Consider the following 18,837-nt stretch of genomic DNA (forward strand, 5'->3'; position numbering starts at 1 on the left):
TCGTTCATGTGTATATACAAAAAGTGTCCTTTATCGTTCAGTTTCAATCTTCAATCAAATACTTTGCATAGAAAGTTCTTTGCTGATTTAGTTATTATTCAGCACCAACTTATGGTCTTTGCAGTTGATCTGTTTTAAGCCATTTGTCCTTCTAACTTGTGATTTTGTTTTTGTCTTTTACTTAAATACATTTGAACTTTTAAATAATAACGTAAGTCGACTGTATTTAATTCGTTTTTCAATACCTTGACTTTTTAAATGCTTGAAATTGATTTGACTGACACTTATTTTGCTTTTTGTGCGTGACATCTCACAGTACTAACTTAACTTTTGAAGGAAATGGATGAATGTAGATTTAGCTGAATAAATTGATCATTCAAAAGCACTACTTTGTTATTAGTAATGAACGATAATACAATGTATAACTACTATGCTGTTTTATACCGTCAGTGGAATATGAAAGGAGAATTCTGTTTTGTGAATTTTGTTCAATTAAAACATTATACGAAATGGTATTCAATGACAAAGGTTTGTATTATTTACGATGAAAACGCGCTATTGTTTTTGCTGTTATTCTAATATACCGGTAATGTCTACTCTAACGGTAATGTCAATGGCGAGTGTATCATTATAATGGCGCATGTAGCTCACTTGCCTGAAGAACAAGTGTGACATCACTTGACTGGCAGCGCCGGGTGAGGAGGAGTAGGGGTTCGGTGAGTTTACTTTGCCTTCGTGGGAGTGTTGTACTACATTACGCAAACCACTGAAAGACGAGTCGAAAGCAAAGTTCAGGATTTCAACTCGGCTGCAGTTGACAACATTCGAGGATATCCGTGTGGATTCCCAACTTTTTTCCCACCCTTGGTTGCGGCGTACTTTTACTTTCCTTGTATGAAGCGACTCTTTAGTGTGACTCGACTTCCCAGAAAATAATCCATATCTGGTCAAAAGTATTCAACTGTCACAAAGCGGGACCCGTTCGCTATAAATAGCCGGGATAAGCAGTGGAGGAGGTACGTGCATATGAAAACTAGCGGACTAGTCAAATACAAAAACTCACGAATAATTAGCATATAAAGAACTTTTTCCATATCCCATGATTTAACACAGACTCAAAAAAACTGAAGTATTGTGTTACTTTGAATAAGCAATTTGTTCATTTTAATATTTATAATGCAAAGTTGTGCATTCTTTCGAATATGCCTATGAATGACAGACAGCTGTCTGCCTGCATACATTCCCGACCTATATCTTAACCTTAATTGAAGTGTACTTTCTTTTAAAAATAATACCAAAATATTGCAGGTCTACTACCCAATGACAAAAACAACCTTTCGCATTACTTTGCTGCCTGGCCTACTTTGCATCAACTCCAGAAACTGATGGGGACAATTACAAGCGTTCTAAACATGAACTTATCTCCCAACTCCACTTCTTTCCTAATATAGTATAACATTGTTTGCAGTTAACATAACAGATATTATATTGGAACAAATGGGCATTTTAAATAACATTGTGAAAATATTGTCAATTCAGGCATTTTGAAAGATTTAGTGTTAAGTTCTTGAATGTCACTTGTATTAGCCTAATGTCTTACAATTTGTGCTGTATGTGTAAGTAAGTACTAAGTAAGTAGTACTTATGGTATGTGGTTGCCATACCTAGCTACCTTAAGATGAATGCACTAAGTTGCTCTGGGTAATGACCTTTGCTAAATGACTTAAATGTATAGGTAATGTAGTACAATAACCTTGAGCTAGGAAACTACGAGACACCTTCATTATGTTCCTAATCATGCATTGCTACATCAGACTCCAGGCCTCTGTAAATATGTTCCCTTTTCCAAGATGACTGGGAGTGACAGGGGAGCTGTTTTTATCAGCTGTCCCCCATCAGGGTTTAAGAGGCAGGCCAGGCTTTCCGCTGCAGTTTGGCCCACAAACCTTCAACTCCTCACTGACCAGCAGGAGGCTAGTTTAGTTGTCAAGCCAAACAACAGACTGTGGTGTATTTATTACGCCGATTCTGTTGAAAACCTTTTTTTTTTATACTCCTAATGGAAAACGTTTTGTAACGTTTTGGACAAATTCAGGTAGGTCCTTCCCTGTTTTGTTCCGTTTGCTTCTTAAACGGTATACAGTTTCCGTTTCAAGAAAAGAAAAGTACTGCAGGCCTATCTCCTTAAAACAGTGGTTTCAAAATGTTTTTGGGTCATGATCCCCCCCACCTAAAGTTAGTAGTCTACATGTAAAAAATAACTACTATCGGAAGTTAAGTACAATGGCAGTGGTTCACAAATGTTTATTTTGACCCACATGAAGATTGTAGTGTTTTTTTTTTTACATGACCCTTCAAGCCTGTCCCAATTTGGTCCCTACCCCTAGGCCCTAACCCTCTGATGTTTGCAGATCTGAATTGTCTCAGTAGGTATTGGCCTAAGCAATGTAGTGGTGACGCTTCCACTATATTGATTAAATCTTACAGATCTGCAAACATTGAAGGGTAAGGGATGTTTCTAGCCATGCTCTGGGCTTGGGACACAACCCACTAGTAGGATCCAACCCCACCCAGCAAAAACTCTGCCTTAAGGTAGTTGGCTGAAGTGTTGTTGGACCTGGAAACAGCATTCTTAATGCTTTTTAAAAAAAACTGTTAACGGCATCTCTGGACATTCCAGGCCATTAATTAAGCAACACAAGTTAGTTTCTGTTAGTCAAGGGCCCACTTTTCAGTGTTTATCCAACACATCACGTTATTGGTGTTTACCAATAGTCTCATCTCAAATCTATTGGATAGATGCAGTGTTTGGATTTTGCTGGTAGGTCTGCCTTATGACTCAGCTAGTTGACCAATCAAACCATATTGACTAAACCTTGTCTCGTCTGTTTTTCATCCACCTTCTTGCAGACTTCCTTTTGAAAACATCGCTGGGCACTTAGTTGCCTTTTTTGGGGGAGGGGGAGTCATTGGGATTCTATCGCGCCGCCATGTCCATCTCCTATAAGAAGGAAGTAGTGAACTACAGGGACGTTGATGAGGAGGAACTACTGAAGAAACTCTCAGAGGAAGAGCTACAGAGGCTGGAGGATGAGCTGGAAGAGTTAGATCCTGACGTAAGTCTAAAACTCTGATCTTCTTGGTGTGCGCGTGTGGTTATGTGTACATCTGGAGCTAGGAGTTTGATCCTGACGTAAGTCTAAAACTCTGATCTTCTTGGTGTGCGCGTGTGGTTATGTGTACATCTGGAGCTAGGAGTTAGATCCTGACGTAAGTCTAAAACATTTATCTTTGTACAAGCTCAACAGAGATGGGAGATGTTCGGTAACAGGACAGTGTATTTAATCACGCTATCACGTTCAAAAGTCTAGGACTATGAAAAGATCCTTCAACCAAACATACAACCCACTATGAAGTAGACCGTGGTATAACACTCGGATATTAAGGTTTACAGGTGTACCAGAGCCTTGGTTAAGAGTAGCTCACTATATAGGCATTAGGGTGCCATTTGAGAAACATGGGGAAGAATCTCAATTGCGTCCTCTCGCCTGCCTCCTCAAAACCCATTGGAGGAGATGGCCAGAGGTCCCACCCCTCAGACTTTCTCGTCAATGGATTTTAAGGAGGCGAGAAGCAAGGACTTGAGGAATTTGCAGGGACTTGAGATTCTCCCACAGACTAAGACTGACAAATGATACTCAAACCAATTTAGTCATGAGTACATCTTAGCTGGAAGCGTTGTTGGGTGATGTGCCCAAGTCTGTCAGATTGATTTCAGATTTCATAACTTACATTTTTAAATGTTTTTAATTTAAAAAAAATGTAATCCTTTGAAATTCTTATAGAGCATGAACATATTAACCTATCATATCACGTTCATATCATATATTAGCCTATATATCGCCTATATATCACTGTATATTCAATTCTAATATGCAGTTGTAGGTCTAAACAATACAGTGATCCTCAAACCATCTTCCAAAACCAACTACCCAGTGAAAGTCGAGAAAAACAGGGATTTCTCATGGTGTAGGCCTCACCTGTTGTTTATAATATAATATATGTTAAGTTCTAGGCCCATCAGATATGTATGATACTGTATAATGCGGCGGTGCTTGACTTCATCTTTATCCGTAAGTAGTTCATCTGTTGAGGTGTTGACACAAGCTGTAATAAGGTTATGATGAATGGTCGACGGCTCACATAAAGTCTGGACACCTACAATACCAGGAGTGCCAGCCCAGGCTTAGATGACTGGGGGAGGGTGTGTGTGTGTGTGTGTGTGCGCGCATCTAGTGGTGCTAGTCCGTCTTTCCCTGACTTTTGACGATATCGTCCAGATCTCCCACAGAGCCATGTTAAAGAGTTAAACTGATATGTCGGGTATAAATACTGTGTCTTTAAGTGGCCAGTTCACTGTAGGTGCTGAAAGCTAAGATAAGATATTGGTCTATCGCTATAATATGGACCTGGTTTAGCATTCTGCGGTCTAAGAATAGCTGTCCGGGAACTGCCTTTGTTATTTCTGTTAGTGTTATTTTAACACAGTTAGTGATTGTGTGTGTCCTTTCACTCTTACATTCGGGCTATACGTCACACTAGGAAGTGTGTTACTATCTCAATGTTTAATGTTTCGAGAGTGGGCGGAAATGTTGTATGTAAACAAGTGCAATCCCACCCATTGCTATCATTATTGGCCAATGACGATCCTTCCTTGTGGTTAGAATACCCTCTTACCTAGAGTAAGTGCAAACAATTGTTAGCATTATCGGCCAATGATAAATCCTTCCTGTCTTTAGAATGCCCTGTTGCCGGCCGGGATGAGGCAGAAGGATCAGACCAAGAAGAAGCCGACCAGAACCTTCCAGAGAGAGAACCTGGTAGCCCACCTAGAGAAGCAAGCCAAGGAACACCCTGACAAGGAGGACCTGGTTCCGTTCACTGGAGAGAAGAGAGGTATGACCGCAGGCCCCGGCAGGATAGAATACCACTATAGGCCTGTGCTTCACTGGAGAGAAGAGAGGTAGGACCCTGTTAGATCTGATCTGAGCATCATCTCCACTTGTGGTGGTGGAGCCATCCTCCTATTGTTTACATGTAATCCTGTCAGATCTATGAACACAGAAGGGATACGGGCTAGCTTGGCTATTGGCTAGGGGAAGTGGCTGAAGGCCAACGTGGACCGTGGCCAGGGACATATAAACAGTGATAATAACCTTTTGAGGTGAACCTTACTGCCCAGCGGGCCGAGATCCAAATATTTTCAGAACATTACAGCCATTTAAATAAAGGCCTAAAGTCCTACATCCATCAGGACCAATCAGTGGTCTCAGACAATATCTAGTTCCAGGAAACTGGACCCCAGTCACAACCCAGTTTGTATGCTGGTTCATCTGTTCTTGCCTATATCTGGACATATCCAGCTACAAAACTGCCTGAGTTGAGTCTGCCTACCTATCAGACCAATTAAGATCTCAGACAGTCTGGTTCTGGGAAACTGGGCCTGCCGCAACTAGAGTCCTCTAGTTCGTCCTTCTTTATATCTGGACATATCCAGGTAGAAATCAGGGCCTGGTGCCAGCTGACTCATCCCAGATCCACTCAGGTGTAGATGTAGCCTGCTGGGTATCAGCCTGCCTCTCTGTGTGTCCGCCAGACAGCGTACAGTCTGGGGGGATCAGTTTCAGCGAGATGAGGCCCGGAATCTCCAATCTTGATCACATAAGGAGTATTATTTGGGATGTGAGGTGATTTGTAGATCACTGATTATGTGCAGTCCGGCTGCAATGTAGCCGATCTCCAACACTCAAGCAAGCACTGTGTCTCAGCCAAGCCTGATAGATGACAGGTACCGACCAACCACAGAGACGAACATCCTGCTACATCCTTGCACCCAGCAGCTAGCCTGAAGGTGAGGTGACTTTCCAGTTGGAACATCTCCACTGGTTCCACAGACCCCAGAACAGATAATCCAGGCTACAGTCAAAGCCAGAGGACAGACGGTGCTGTAACTGATCCTGGACCTGGAACTGATATGAGTAAGACCTCAGACCTCTGGGCATGTATTCATAAAGAGTCTCAGAATAGGAGTGCTGATCTAGCATCAGTTTAGCCTTTTAGAGCCAAATTAATATGATTACATGGACAGGGAGGAACCTGATCCTAGATCAGATACGGTAGACTGTGGCTACGTCCCAATTCTTTTTTCCCCCCAAAGTCTGCACTTGCACACTTCCCGTTTATGGATTTGTTCCCTCCAGCCAAATATTTGTTTTAGATCCATGACAGGGAGTGTGCAAGACAAGTGCACAGTCTGCAAACTTTGGGAGAACGGACGATATTTGGACCACACACACAGCCTGTCACTGCAGCCTTCCTCCCCCCCAGTGTTCGTTCACATAATCCTGTTCCGGTGTTCTGAGGCTTGGCCGGGGCGGCGTGGCGTGGGGCGCTACATGTCAGACATGGCTGGGTATAACACGAGAATGTCTTCGCCCCCATCTGTCCCAACAGGCTGCCTGGCTTTTTACAGCTCACTCTGAGTGACGATATGAGAAGCGCCCCATGATGTAAGATGATATTGCATATCAGCCTTGTATTTTCCATTATCAGTCGGTGTAACCTAGATGGAATTAAAATGGAAGTTTTCCTCACAGAATGTATGGTCATGTTCACTATGTAATGGTAGTTGGCTACTGGTGACTGGGTAATGATCGGTCTATTTTAGTATCGAGGCATTGATTTTTCTGCTTTCCTGCAGTCAAAATGACCAATTAAAGCATTTCATTAGAAACGAGCTAGTTCTAGTTCCAACGAGCTAGTTCAAATTCAATCAATCAAATGTATTTTATAAAGCCCTTTTTACATCAACAGTTGTCACAAAGTGCTTTACAGATAACCCAGCCTAAAACCACAAAGAGCAAACCATGCAGATTCCGAAGCACGTTGACTAGGGAAAAAGTCCCTAGAAAGGCCGGAACTAGGAAGACCCCTAGAGAGGAACCAGACTCCTAGATGTGTCCGGTCCTCTTCTGGCTGTGCCGGGTGGAGATGAATAGTGGCATGTGTTGTAATAATGATAGTCCCCTATCTTCTAGGTAAAGTCTTTATACCTAAGGATATGGTGGAGCCCATCATGGAGAATGTATCTCTGGAGCCAGAGCTGGAGGAGGCACTGGCCAACGCCAGCGACGCTGAGATCTGCGACATTGCCGGTAGAGAAACCATGCACCTTCACGTGCACACCCCCCTTTACAGACGGACGTAAACAGATCCCTTTTTGCCATCTTTCCCCGCTATCACCGTTCCTCTTTTACTTTCAGTCTATTCACCAACTTCAGCTAATATAGTCGAAATCCACGCTAACTAAACAGTCACTTTAGAACGGTCACTGACACTCAATCAACTTCGCTGTTCACTCCTCCAGTCAGTAACTTCCTCCTTTTCTCTCTAACTCTCCTCTATCTCTTCTAGTGATCCCCCCCCATACGCTGCCATCGTCATCACCCCTTCCATGACTGCTGTTGGACACCATGGTTGCCCTCTCTCTGGGCCTTATGACAAGCAGCCGCGGTATTTGCCAGCCCACACACTAGCTACGGCCGCGACGATACCAGTACCCGTTAGTATCGTGGCAAGGAAGTAAAACACGAAGCGAATTTAGCTTCTTTAGGAAAACGGCTCTAATGCGGGAAACAAACATCATTATGTTGTCATCCAGAGTCACATTCATTTAATTTCCAAACTGAAGCACACAATATTTGACATACAGCAGGTTTTTATTAAAGGACCAAAGAGTTTGGTCTGCTTTATGTTTTCATTTTTGCCTCGGGTACTGCTGGTTCATATACTGCTATCGTCCCGGCCCTAACACTAGCTGCACATTTATCTTGACTGCATTTCTCTCCGCTTCCCTAAGTATTAGTGTTAATCGGTGACTAGTGGTTTGTTTGCCAGCGTTTTGTTTTGGTCCTCCCAGACATTTCCAATGGTTTGTAATTAATCCACAGCCTCCTCATGGTGAGTTTCCAACTAACTCTTCATGGCTGCTTAAAATGGACGGCTCGTTCTCCGTTGTTTATCTCAAAGAAAACGAACTGTTCTCACACTCTATCATTCTGACAGATGAAAATAATACACTGGCTCTTTTTTTTTTTTTGCTTCTCTCCCGAACTGCCCTCTTTTCACTCCCTTTTGTTAATTTGTGCTCCAAGTCATCTACGGTGGTCCAGAAAGCACATTTTTATTTGAGTTTTCCCATCAAACTGGACACAAGATAAAACTACTACTTCTAATAATAATACATTTGATTTAAAGCGCTTTTCAAAAACCCAAGGACCATGAACAGTAAATAATCAAAAACATGGTGATTAGTCAAGCATGTTCCTGCAGTTCACAGGGACCATTCTAACTGTGGCAGCAGAGGACACCCAAGCCAGGGAGAATGTCTGCATTGTGTGACGTCTGCAACAGTGACATGTGCTATTTAAACAATGTATTTAATAATGACTTGCAAATGTTGGCATCGACGCACGTGTTCTTTTGTATGTCTGGCTATGACAGGGATGACTATCTACTGCTGTGTGTGAAATGTTTTGCGAGCCGATTGCTTGGCTTGGAAGTTTGCGAGTTTTGAACGAGGCAGCTCTCAAGGCCCACTTGTGGGTGTCCTGTCTGCTGTCTTAGTTCAGCATATGATGTTTACTTGGCTAAGGAGAGCGTTGGCACTCACACCCACGTCAACTCTTCTGTGTTTATCTCTCAGTGCTCACGTCATTTGACACAATGTACTCTCGCGCTCTCTCTCTCTCTCTCTCTCTCTCTTCTCTCCCCCTCTCTCTCTCTCTCCCCCCTCTCTCTCTTCTCTCCCCCTCTTTCTCTTTCTCTCTCTTCTCTCCCATCTCCCCTCTCTCTCTCTCTCTTTCTCTTTCTCTCTCTTCTCTCTCCTCTCTCTCTCTCCCATCTCCCCCTCTCTCTCTCTCTCCCTTTTTTTTCTAACTACTTTTTTTTATATTTCTCTGTCTCCCTCCTTCTCTCACTTAATCTTTAATTCCCGTTCTCCCTCCTTTTGTCCATCTCTCCATCTCTTCTCTTCCCTCCCTCCAGCCATTCTGGGAATGCACACTCTGATGAGTAACCAGCAGTACTACGAGGCTTTGGCCAGCAGCAATATAGTCAACAAACAAGGCCTTAACAGTAAGTGTACCGTGTGTGTGTGTGTGTGTCTGTATCCCTCATGTCTGTGCCAAAGCTCTCGGGCATCGTTTTTAACAATGATTCCTCTGTTTATCCTTTCATGTATTGTACTTATTCAGGTTTTGCTTTTCAAGTGGATTTGAGAAAGAGTGGCACCAACGCGTACGTGTTTCAGACAGTTCACAGAAGTTAAAAATAAAACATGAATTGGAACCAACATCAAAGGTCCAAAGAGAACTGGACAAAATGTTCCTGTTTTACAACTGAAGACTTTTACAATCCTCCATTGCACCATTTCTGACGTTAGATAATATAATTGAAAAACGTGTTGATTTGGCCAAACAAACTAAGTGCAGCAAATATTTATTAACTTTCGACATTGAACATCAAGAGTGCATTTGTTATTACTGATTTAGATTATATGCTGTGCATTCGGAAACTATTCAGACCCCTTGACTTTTTCCACCTTTTGCTACTTTACAGCCTTATTCTAAAATTGATTAAATAGTTTCCCCCCCTCGTCAATCTATACACACTACCCCATAATGACAAAGCAAAAACAGTTTTTTCGAAAGTTTTGCAAATGTATTTAAAAAAAATTGGGAATATCACATTTACATAATTATTCAGACCCTTTACTCAGTACTTTGTTGAAGCACCTTTAGCAGTGATTACAGCCTCAAGTCTTCTTGGGTATGACACAACAAGCTTGGCATACCTGTATTTGGGGAGTTTCTTCCATTCTTCTCTGCAGATCCTCTCCAGCTCTGTCAGGATGGATGGGGAGCGTTGCTGCACGGCTAGTTTCAGGTCTCTCCAGAGATGTTAGATCGGGTTCAAGTCTGGGTTCTGGCTGGGCCACTCAAGGACATTCAGAGACTTGTCCCGAAGCCACTCCTGCGTTGTCTTGGCTGTGTGCTTAGGTTCGTTGTCCAGTTGGAAGGTGACCCTTGGCCCCAGTCGGCGCTCTGGAGTTGGTTTTCATCAAGGATCTCTCTGTACTTTGCTCCGTTCATCTTTCCCTCAATCCTCACTAGTCTCCTAGTCCCTGCTACTGAAAAACATCCCCACAGCATGATGCTGCCACCACCATGCTTCACCGTAGGGATTGTGCCAGGTTTCCTCCAGACGTGATGCTTAGCATTCAGGCCAAAGACCAGATAATTTTGTTTCTCATGGTCTGAGAGTCCTTTAGGTGGATTTTGGCAAACTCCAAACAGGCTTTCATGTTCCTGTTACTGAGGAATAGCTTCTGTCTGGCCACTCTACCATAAAGGCATGATTGGTGGAGTGCTGCAGAGATGGTTGTCCTTCTGGAAGATTCTCCCATCTCTACAGAGGAGCTCTGACGGAGTGACCATCGGGTTCTTGACCACCTCCGTTTGTCCAGGCTGACAGATCTATGAAGAGTCTTGGTGGTTCCAAACTGTGTTCTTGGGGACATTCAATGCTGCAGATTTTTTTCGGTACCCTTCCCCAGATCTGTGCCTTGACACAATCCTATCTCGGAGCTCTACGGATAATTCCTTTGACCTCATGACTTGGTTTTTGCTCTGACATGCACTGTCAACTGTGGGACCATATATAGACAGGTGTGTGCCTTTCCAAATCATGTCCAATCAATTGAATTTACCACAGGGTGACGCCAATCAAGTTGTAGAAACATGTCAAGGAGGATCAATGGAAACACGATGCACCTGAGCTCAGTTTTGAGTCTCATAGCAAAGGGTCTGACTTACGTAAATAAGTTATTTCTGTTTTTTATTTGTAATACATTGGGGGAAAAAACTGTTTTCACTTTGTCATTATGGAGTATTGTGTGTAGATTGATGATTTAAAAAAAAATTGTATCCATTTTAGAATAAGGCTGTAATGTAACTAAATGTGGAAGATGTCAAGGGATCTGAATACTTTCCGAATGCGCTGTACGTATTGATAATAACATATTTCTGTTGTCTGTGTTTTCCAGTGTACTTAGTATAAGCCTGTGTTTTCCTATAGGTGTTGTCCAGTGTACTCAGTATAAGCCTGTGTTTTCCTATAGGTGTTGTCCAGTGTACTCAGTATAAGCCTGTGTTTTCCTTTAGGTGTTATCCAGTGTACTCAGTATAAGCCTGTGTTTTCCTATAGGTGTTGTCCAGTGTACTCAGTATAAGCCTGTGCCTGATGAGCAGCCCAACTCTACTGACGTGGAGGAGACGCTGTTGAGGATGCAGAGGAACGACCCTGACCTGCTGGAGGTCAACCTCAACAACATCAAGGTGCGACATTACTTTGATTCACATGCACAGTTAAAAAGATGTATACGATGTCATTATGTCCTCCTCCTCTACCTTTTTTATTTCCTTTTTTCCCCCTTTAGTCATTTAGCAGACGCTCTTATCCAGAGCGATTTACAGTGGTTAGTGCATACATTTTCATATTTTTTAAATTTTAATACTGGTTCCCCGTGTGAATCGAACCCACAACCCTGGCTTTGCAAGTGCCGTGCTCTACCAACCCGAGCCACACTGGACCCACAAAGGACAGACACGTATTCTCATAGTACCACACTATTCTCAGTCTGACTTCAAGAGGTCAGGGCAAACCTCTACTCTGGAGTCCGCGTTATATTTAGGTTATTCTCCAGTCTTTTTCAAATGCATTAGTCGTCCGTCCGATTTTCAAACAGTCGTGTGTGTGTGTGTGTGGCTTTATTGATTGTGTTCCAGAACATTCCAGTGAAGACACTGAAGGCTTTTGCAGAATCCCTGATCGAGAACACTGTAGTGGAACGCTTCAGCATGGTGGGAACCAGGAGTAATAATCCCGTAGCCTTTGTGAGTATTGCTGTTTTACCAAATCACCTGCACAAATGATTGTAGCAGTTACATCAGACAATGTGAATGTACACGTCTCCGAGTCCTAATTAAAAAGTCGTCTCCATCTGGAAATTCAATTAAAAAACCGACCTCCCTTTGGCATTGATACCTGGGCCTGTGGCCTGGTCAAAAATTCAGTACCAGTCAAAAGTTTGGACACACCAACTCATTCAAGGGTTTTTCTTTATTTTTGCTATGTTCTACATTGTAGAATAATATTGAAGACATCAAAACTATGAAATAACACAAATGGAATCATGTAGTAACCAAACAAGTGTAACACAAATCCAAATACATTTTATATTCTTCAAAGTAGCCACCTTTTTGCCTTGATGACAGCTTTGCACACTGGCTGCTCTTCCTTCACTCTGCGGTCCAACTCATCCCCAAACCATCTCAATTGGGTTGAGGTTGGGTGATTGTGGAGACCAGGTCATCTGATTCAGCACTCCATCACTCTCCTTCTTGGTCAAACAGCCCTTACACAGCCTGGAGGAGTATTGGGTCATTGTCCTATTGAAAAACAAATGATAGTCCCACCAAGCGCAAACCAGATGGGACGGCGTATCGCCGCAGAATGCTGTGGTTGCCATGCTGGTTAGGTGGGCCTTGAATTCTAAATAAATCACTGACAGTGTCACCACCGAAGCCCCATCACACCACCTCCTGCATTCTTCATGGTGGGAACCACACATGTGGAGATCATCCGTTCACCTACTCTGCGTCTCACAAAGACACAGCGGTTGGAACCAAAAATGTCAAATTTGACTCATCGGACCAAAGGACAGATTTCCACCGGTCTAATGTCCATTGCTCGTTTTTCTTGGCCCAAGCAAGTCTCGTCTTCTTATTGGTGTCCTTTAGTAGGGGTTTATTTGCAGCAATTTGACCATGAAGGTCTGATTCATGCAGTCTCCTCTGAACAGTTGCTGTTGAGATGTGTCTGTTACTTGAACTCTGTGAAGCATTTATTTGGGCTGCAATTTCTGGGCTGGTAACTCTAATGAACTTATCCTCTTCAGCAGAGATAACTCTAGGTCTTCCTTTCCTGTGGCGGTCCTCATGAGAGCAAGTTGAGAGAATGCCAAGCGTGTGCAAAGGGTGGCTACTTTGAAGAATCTCAAATATAACATATATTTTGTTTTGTTTAACACTTTTCAAGTTACTACATGATTCCATGTGTGTTTTTTCGTTGTTTTGATGTCTTCACTATTATTCTACAATGTAGAAAATAGTAAAAATAAAGAAAAACCCTGGAATGAGTAGGTGTGTCAACTTTTGACTGGTACTGTATGTAACCGGTGTGAAATGCCTAGCTAGTTAGCGGGGTGCGCGCTAATAGCGTTTCAATCGGTGACGTCACTCGCTCTGAGACCTTGAAGTAGTTGTTTCCCTTGCTCTGCAAGGGCCACGGCTTTTGTGGAGTGATGGGTAACGATGCTTCGTGGGAGGTTGTTGTTGACGTGTGCAGAGGGTCTCTGGTTCGAGCCCAGGTAGGGGCGAGGAGAGGGAAGGAAGGAACACTGTTACATGTATATAGGGAAAATGGTGCCATTTCAGACACGACATGCCTGTAATTATAGCCCATATAAATATACTGTCCCCGTTTGCTGTGTCTCTGTGCCTCAGGCCCTGGCAGAGATGCTGAAGGTGAACACCACACTGAAGAGTCTAAACATAGAATCCAACTTCATCACAGGGACGGGTATCCTGGCTCTCATTGCCTCACTGCAGTCCAACACAACCCTGCAGGAACTCAAGATCGACAACCAGGTACAATGAAATACAGCACAATCGTTATTGGAGGCCTGGGTAATGCCAAAATGTCCCATATATTTCTCAATGATGCTTTCCGATGCCAAATGTCAAATACATGTCGACAATCCTTCCTCCTAAAGGACCGTTCTCTGGAAAACATTTTGTGAAAATCCCAAAGAAATCGTGGTCTTTTTTTGTTGTCGTCCTGGTTTCGTGAGGAATCGCCCGTGTTTTGCCGTCACGGTACCCAGCCCTACCAGTTACAATAAGACGTCACGAGGACCACTTGAGTCTACTGTTTCAACAGGGCCAGATTGTAAAAAGCAAATCATTAAATTCATTCATTGTGGTGTGATATTTCTGCCAGTGGAACACTTAGTAGTTGTTATTCCTTCCCAGTGGGAAAAACTGGCTGAAAAGGACATCACTGCAACCTGCTTAATCAGATTGCAGCCAAAACTGGTTGAAATCTGGTTGTTGCAACGACCTAATTTCAACCAGTTTTGCCCACGCCGGGCTACTTCTTGCCAGTGAATAATTTTTCCTAACATAAACTATACTGAATCTCTTTGATTCCGGAATGTTTTATATTTATACACTTTACTAACAACGTCACCTTTCGTTTTATTCATTGTGCTGAGTCATGGATGAACAATACCCAGGGGACAAGCTGGTTGAAATGACAACCAGAAATGGCATCACTGTAACCGGTTATTTCAAACAGGACATTGGGGAAATCATCTAGGTTCACTGGTTTACACGACGTAATGTCTGGTTTTAAATTGGTTTGTAATGGCGTCATTTCAACCAGTTTTACCCCCTGGGTGATTCCTTCTATGTCCATCCCCCCCACCAATTATTTAAGCTGCCCATCTGACAGTTCAGACAGGCTCAATCAAACGCTCAATTTGGAAAGGAAACTAATACTATTTGAACCCAGGTCTGATTCCCCTGCCTCCAGAGCCAGCCGCTAGGTAACAAGGTGGAGATGGAGATAGCCAGCATGCTGGAGAAGAACACCACGTTGTTGAAGTTTGGCTACCACTTTACCCAGCAGGGCCCCAGGCTGAGGGGCTCCAACGCCATGATGAACAACAACGACCTGGGTGAGATGATGGTTCTGCTAATGCTAACAACCTGGCTGAGATTGAGGTTCAAAGACTCACTCACAAACAATGGATTAAAATATCTCTTTTGTACTCACTGTTTCTCTCCCATCGTTACTCACAATCTTAGAGATGTTCAGACACCCACCCACCTCTCACTCCATTTTCCAAAACAACATTGAACTAATGAAACCTGCTAGAGAAGGTGCAGAGCATGCGTCGGCTGTAACTAGACCTCGTAGTAGCCCATTGTAATCCATCTTAATTCGCCATCACTGTTTTATGTAACTAAATAATGGGAGGAGCCAAGCCAATCACAACACTCGGCTGTTTGGATCCCTTCCTGGATGATGACCTCACTAGAACTAAAGTGGTGTTCCAGTGAAACACTCCCAGACTTCCCAGTGTGATCCCTCACAACAGCTGAGACACCACTAGAGACATGGGACTGCATCCCAAATGGCACACTATTCCCTTTATAGTTCACTAACCCGTACAATAGGGCTCTGGTCAAAAGTAGTGCACTACATGGGGAATAGGATGCCATTTTGGATGTGCCCTCAAATTGGTCTATTCGGGGACTTGGGTTGTTGCCGAACACATTCGGGGCCGTCTGATTGGTCCAGAAACCCATGGGTTGGGCCAGAGCCAGAACGCACGTGGCTAAAGCGGCGGTTTGAAAATTCACCATTGGCTTTGATAATCTGATTGGTTAGAGATGATCCAATTGATGATGCCTTTGTTTAGTACAACATCCCTCGTGCCCCTCGACACCACAAAATGACTTCGGTGACGGCAGTCTCAGAATAAAGTCTGCAGCGAACGACAGAACAGCGGAAGATCTTAGTGTGAGTCATCGGGCTAAATGTTTTGGGTCCAAAACACATGATCAAAGACACGTCAGGTCTTGTACAAAGACTGTAAAAAAAAGAAAAAAATTAAAGAGATGGTCTTGTACTAATCTCTTGGAACGAAATGATTGACCTAGTTTGCACACAAACATCAATGTGTCATCGTGGTTGTTTTACATAACGATTACATTTTCTCTTGAACACGGCATGGTACCAGTTCTATCTACTTCCAAAGATGTGCATGAGGCGCTCTCGTCTTGGTTGACGTCTATATGATCATAGCACTTTTTCTCTTCAAGAGTGAGTGAAAGAGAATGCATGTCAGATCTGTCAACTGTCACTCACTGTTTGTGTGTGCGTGTGCTTCACTCATATTGCTCGTGTGTGTGTCTATGTTTGTTTGTTTTTTGTGTTTACCACTGTTGTGTTGCAGCTCGGGTAATCCGATCTGATCATCACTCGGACAATTCCTTTACCCTCACTCTGTCCGTGCCGGAACTGGAGAGGGCATTTGGTAAAAAAGTTCAAGCCGAAACTCACCAAACCCAAGACCAAGAAAGTAAAGACAGCAGTTGTATCGTCCTACCTCTTCAACCTGACGCTTCTTTTCCTTGAGTTCTACCCACGACTCCCTGCGTGGTGCCTTCCATTCCTCCTCGTCATCTCTTCTCTTCCCGACAGTGGCAGATCTTTCTTCAGTAGTTCTTAAGTGGGTCTTTTACAGAAGGGGACTGCTTGCTTAAGGGCTCTTTACAGTTCAAGCTTCTATTTTCTTCTTAACCGTCTCTTTCAAACGTTTGGAACAGGTTTTTTTTTCTGCTTTCTTTACCTGTTCCCAAATCTTTCACTGTTTTTCTAAACTTCAAACTCTTCCTTCATTGCCATTCCTTTGAGTCAAGTACATGTTGTGTTTGAATAAAACCTGATTTTACCGAAGCTGCCGATGTGTTTTAATAGTTGGACTAATTTCAATTTCTTCTTCTCTGACCACAGTAAGAAAGAGAAGGCTTGAAGGAGGTCCCATCTTCCCCAAGTGTCGGACAAGCGTGTAGCGCCGTGCCAGGCGGCAGCACTGCCCGGGCCCGCCCAGCCCCGTATTCAGCCAGACGCACTCCAACAGATATCCCATCAACCCCTGCTTCCGAAACCCTAACCTCGACCCCTCCGTGATGACAGAAATCTTTCCAATTCGAATGTCAGAGGCTTTGGCAAATCTTGTTCCTATTGTGGAATGGAGTTGATCTACTATTGTAAAAAAAAATAAAAAATTCCCTTCACAGTTTTCTACTGATATCGGTTTAGATATCTTCAGTAATAATAATAATATCTGGTAATTGTGACATAGAGAAGCAGCCCACATATACAGAAAATATTTATTTTGTTTACTGGAGATGAACTTGTTGTGGTTGAAGATGAAATGGTGTTACACCCATAATGTATATTGTACCAAATGCCAAGGGCAGCAGATAGCCTAACGGTTAAGAGTGAAAGGTCGCCGGTTCAAATCCCCGAGCCGACTAGATGGAAAAAAATCGGACGGATGTGCCCTTGAGCAAGGCATTTAACCCTAATTGCTCCTGTAAGTCGCTCTGTATAAGAGCGTCTGCTAAATGACTCAAATGTAAATGACTTAACTTGCTTATGATGTTCATACCACATTACGGATTTCAGCATTTCACAACCACGTAACTTAATGTTTTAAGACAAGTTGTTAGTCTGCACTTTGTGCTGTCTGTAAGCAAAGGCACATAACGGTACATGGAAGCTATGTTCAGAGGAATTGTTAAAGATTAAAAACATTTGGGGTGTAAGTTGTTTGTTTGTCAAAGTTGACCCCATAGAGACAACCACTAAAAGCTGGTCCTAGATCAGTTTGTCCGCTATGGTGTAAATTCTGTAGTATTACTGATCTCTAGTCAGTTTAAGTCTTCTCGGTCAAACCTTACACAGAGAGAGGTTGCTACTAAAGCGTTGGTTCTAGATCAGTTTCGTGACGAAGTCGATATCTACTTAAGACTGACCAGGTGAAAGCTATGATCCTTTGTTGATGTCACTTGTTAAATCCACTTCAAATCAGTGTAGATGAAGGGGAGGAGACCGGTTAAAGAAGGTTTTGAAGTTTTGAGACAATTGAGACATGGATTGTGTATGTGTCATTCAGAGGGTGAATGGGCTAGACAACAGATTTAAGTGCCTTTGAACTGGGTATGGTAGTAGGTGCCAGGTGCACCGGGTTGAGTGTGTCAAGAACTGCACCGCTGCTGTTATTTTCACGCTCAACAGTCCCTTGTGTATCAGGAATGGTCCACCACCCAAAGGACTTCAAACCAACTTGACACCACTGTGGGAAGCATTGGAGTCAACATAGGCCAGCGTCCCTGTGGAACACTTTCGACACCTTTTAGAGTCCGTGCCCCGACGAATTGAGACTGTTCTGAGGGCGAAAGGAGGGGTCAAACTCATAAGGTGTTCCTAATGTTTTGTACACTCAGTGCATACTTGTTTTGTTCACCTGTGTGTTGGTCACTGACGGACAAACTGATATAGGACCAGCTCTTAGTGGCCGTCTCTGAAGCTGATTTGGAATTCGTACTTAAACCCGGCAGATGTGATGACATGTCATCATGGCAAGTTATGATTGATTATGTTAAATGATTACTTTAGTTACACAGTAAAGGGAGTTGCAGCATTTCCCCCCCCTCCCCTTTTTTCAGTTACGCTGGTCGAAATGCTGTCAGTTGAATGTGTCTTGCAACTCAAAAGTGTGCAAACTATGAATTCACTGTCATCACTCTGTAGCCTATCAAAGCCCAAGAAAAAGCATAAAGGCAAACGACTTGACCTGCCTGTTGTAAGATCCTATGAGATTTTTCCTTTAATGAACACTCCTTCAGGTATTGTTGCTATGTGGCCAGGTATCAGAGTTGTCATGCACCATTTGTTTTTGAGGGGAGCACTGATGACTAAATTCAATATCCTATCATTAAATCCGTGTTAAAATAAACAATATATATGTGTGTGTGGATGAAGGATGGAGGAGGGGGATACGTGCCCCCTCAGATTCAA

General features: G+C 43.1%; 1 protein-coding gene across 3 annotated transcripts; it reads left to right on the forward strand.

Annotated features, from left to right (window-relative positions):
- Positions 1-721: 721 nt before the first annotated feature.
- LOC112244997 (tropomodulin-1) lies at positions 722-17,885 on the forward strand. 3 transcript variants are annotated; one of them, XM_024412922.2, is made up of 11 exons: positions 722-1,016; positions 2,911-3,116; positions 4,800-4,956; positions 7,098-7,214; positions 9,106-9,195; positions 11,326-11,456; positions 11,907-12,014; positions 13,686-13,829; positions 14,776-14,920; positions 16,205-16,330; positions 16,765-17,885. In XM_024412922.2, the coding sequence occupies exons 2-11, from the start codon at positions 2,991-2,993 to the stop codon at positions 16,821-16,823; spliced, it is 1,203 nt and encodes a 400-aa protein (XP_024268690.1). In that variant the 5' UTR covers positions 722-1,016; positions 2,911-2,990; the 3' UTR covers positions 16,824-17,885. The 3 variants fall into 3 exon arrangements, with proteins under 3 accessions (XP_024268690.1, XP_024268691.1, XP_024268692.1); XM_024412923.2 differs by lacking the exon at positions 7,098-7,214; XM_024412924.2 differs by lacking the exon at positions 16,205-16,330 and having other exon boundaries at positions 724-1,016; positions 16,765-17,884.
- The last annotated feature ends 952 nt before the right edge of the window (positions 17,886-18,837 follow it).

This window comes from Oncorhynchus tshawytscha, linkage group LG11 (genome assembly GCF_018296145.1).
Source record: "Oncorhynchus tshawytscha isolate Ot180627B linkage group LG11, Otsh_v2.0, whole genome shotgun sequence".
In the NCBI taxonomy this organism is placed as follows: Eukaryota; Metazoa; Chordata; class Actinopteri; order Salmoniformes; family Salmonidae; genus Oncorhynchus; species Oncorhynchus tshawytscha.

What these genes read in the sequence shown, in the direction of transcription:
- LOC112244997 (XM_024412922.2), top strand. Translation starts at nt 2,991, where the DNA reads ATGTCCATCTCCTATAAGAAGGAAGTAGTGAACTACAGGGACGTTGAT. An exon ending in TGAGATCTGCGACATTGCCG is followed by an intron (nt 7,215 to 9,105) that starts GTAGAGAAACCA and finishes CCCTCCCTCCAG; the next exon opens with CCATTCTGGGAATGCACACT. An exon ending in CAACAAACAAGGCCTTAACA is followed by an intron (nt 9,196 to 11,325) that starts GTAAGTGTACCG and finishes GTTTTCCTATAG; the next exon opens with GTGTTGTCCAGTGTACTCAG.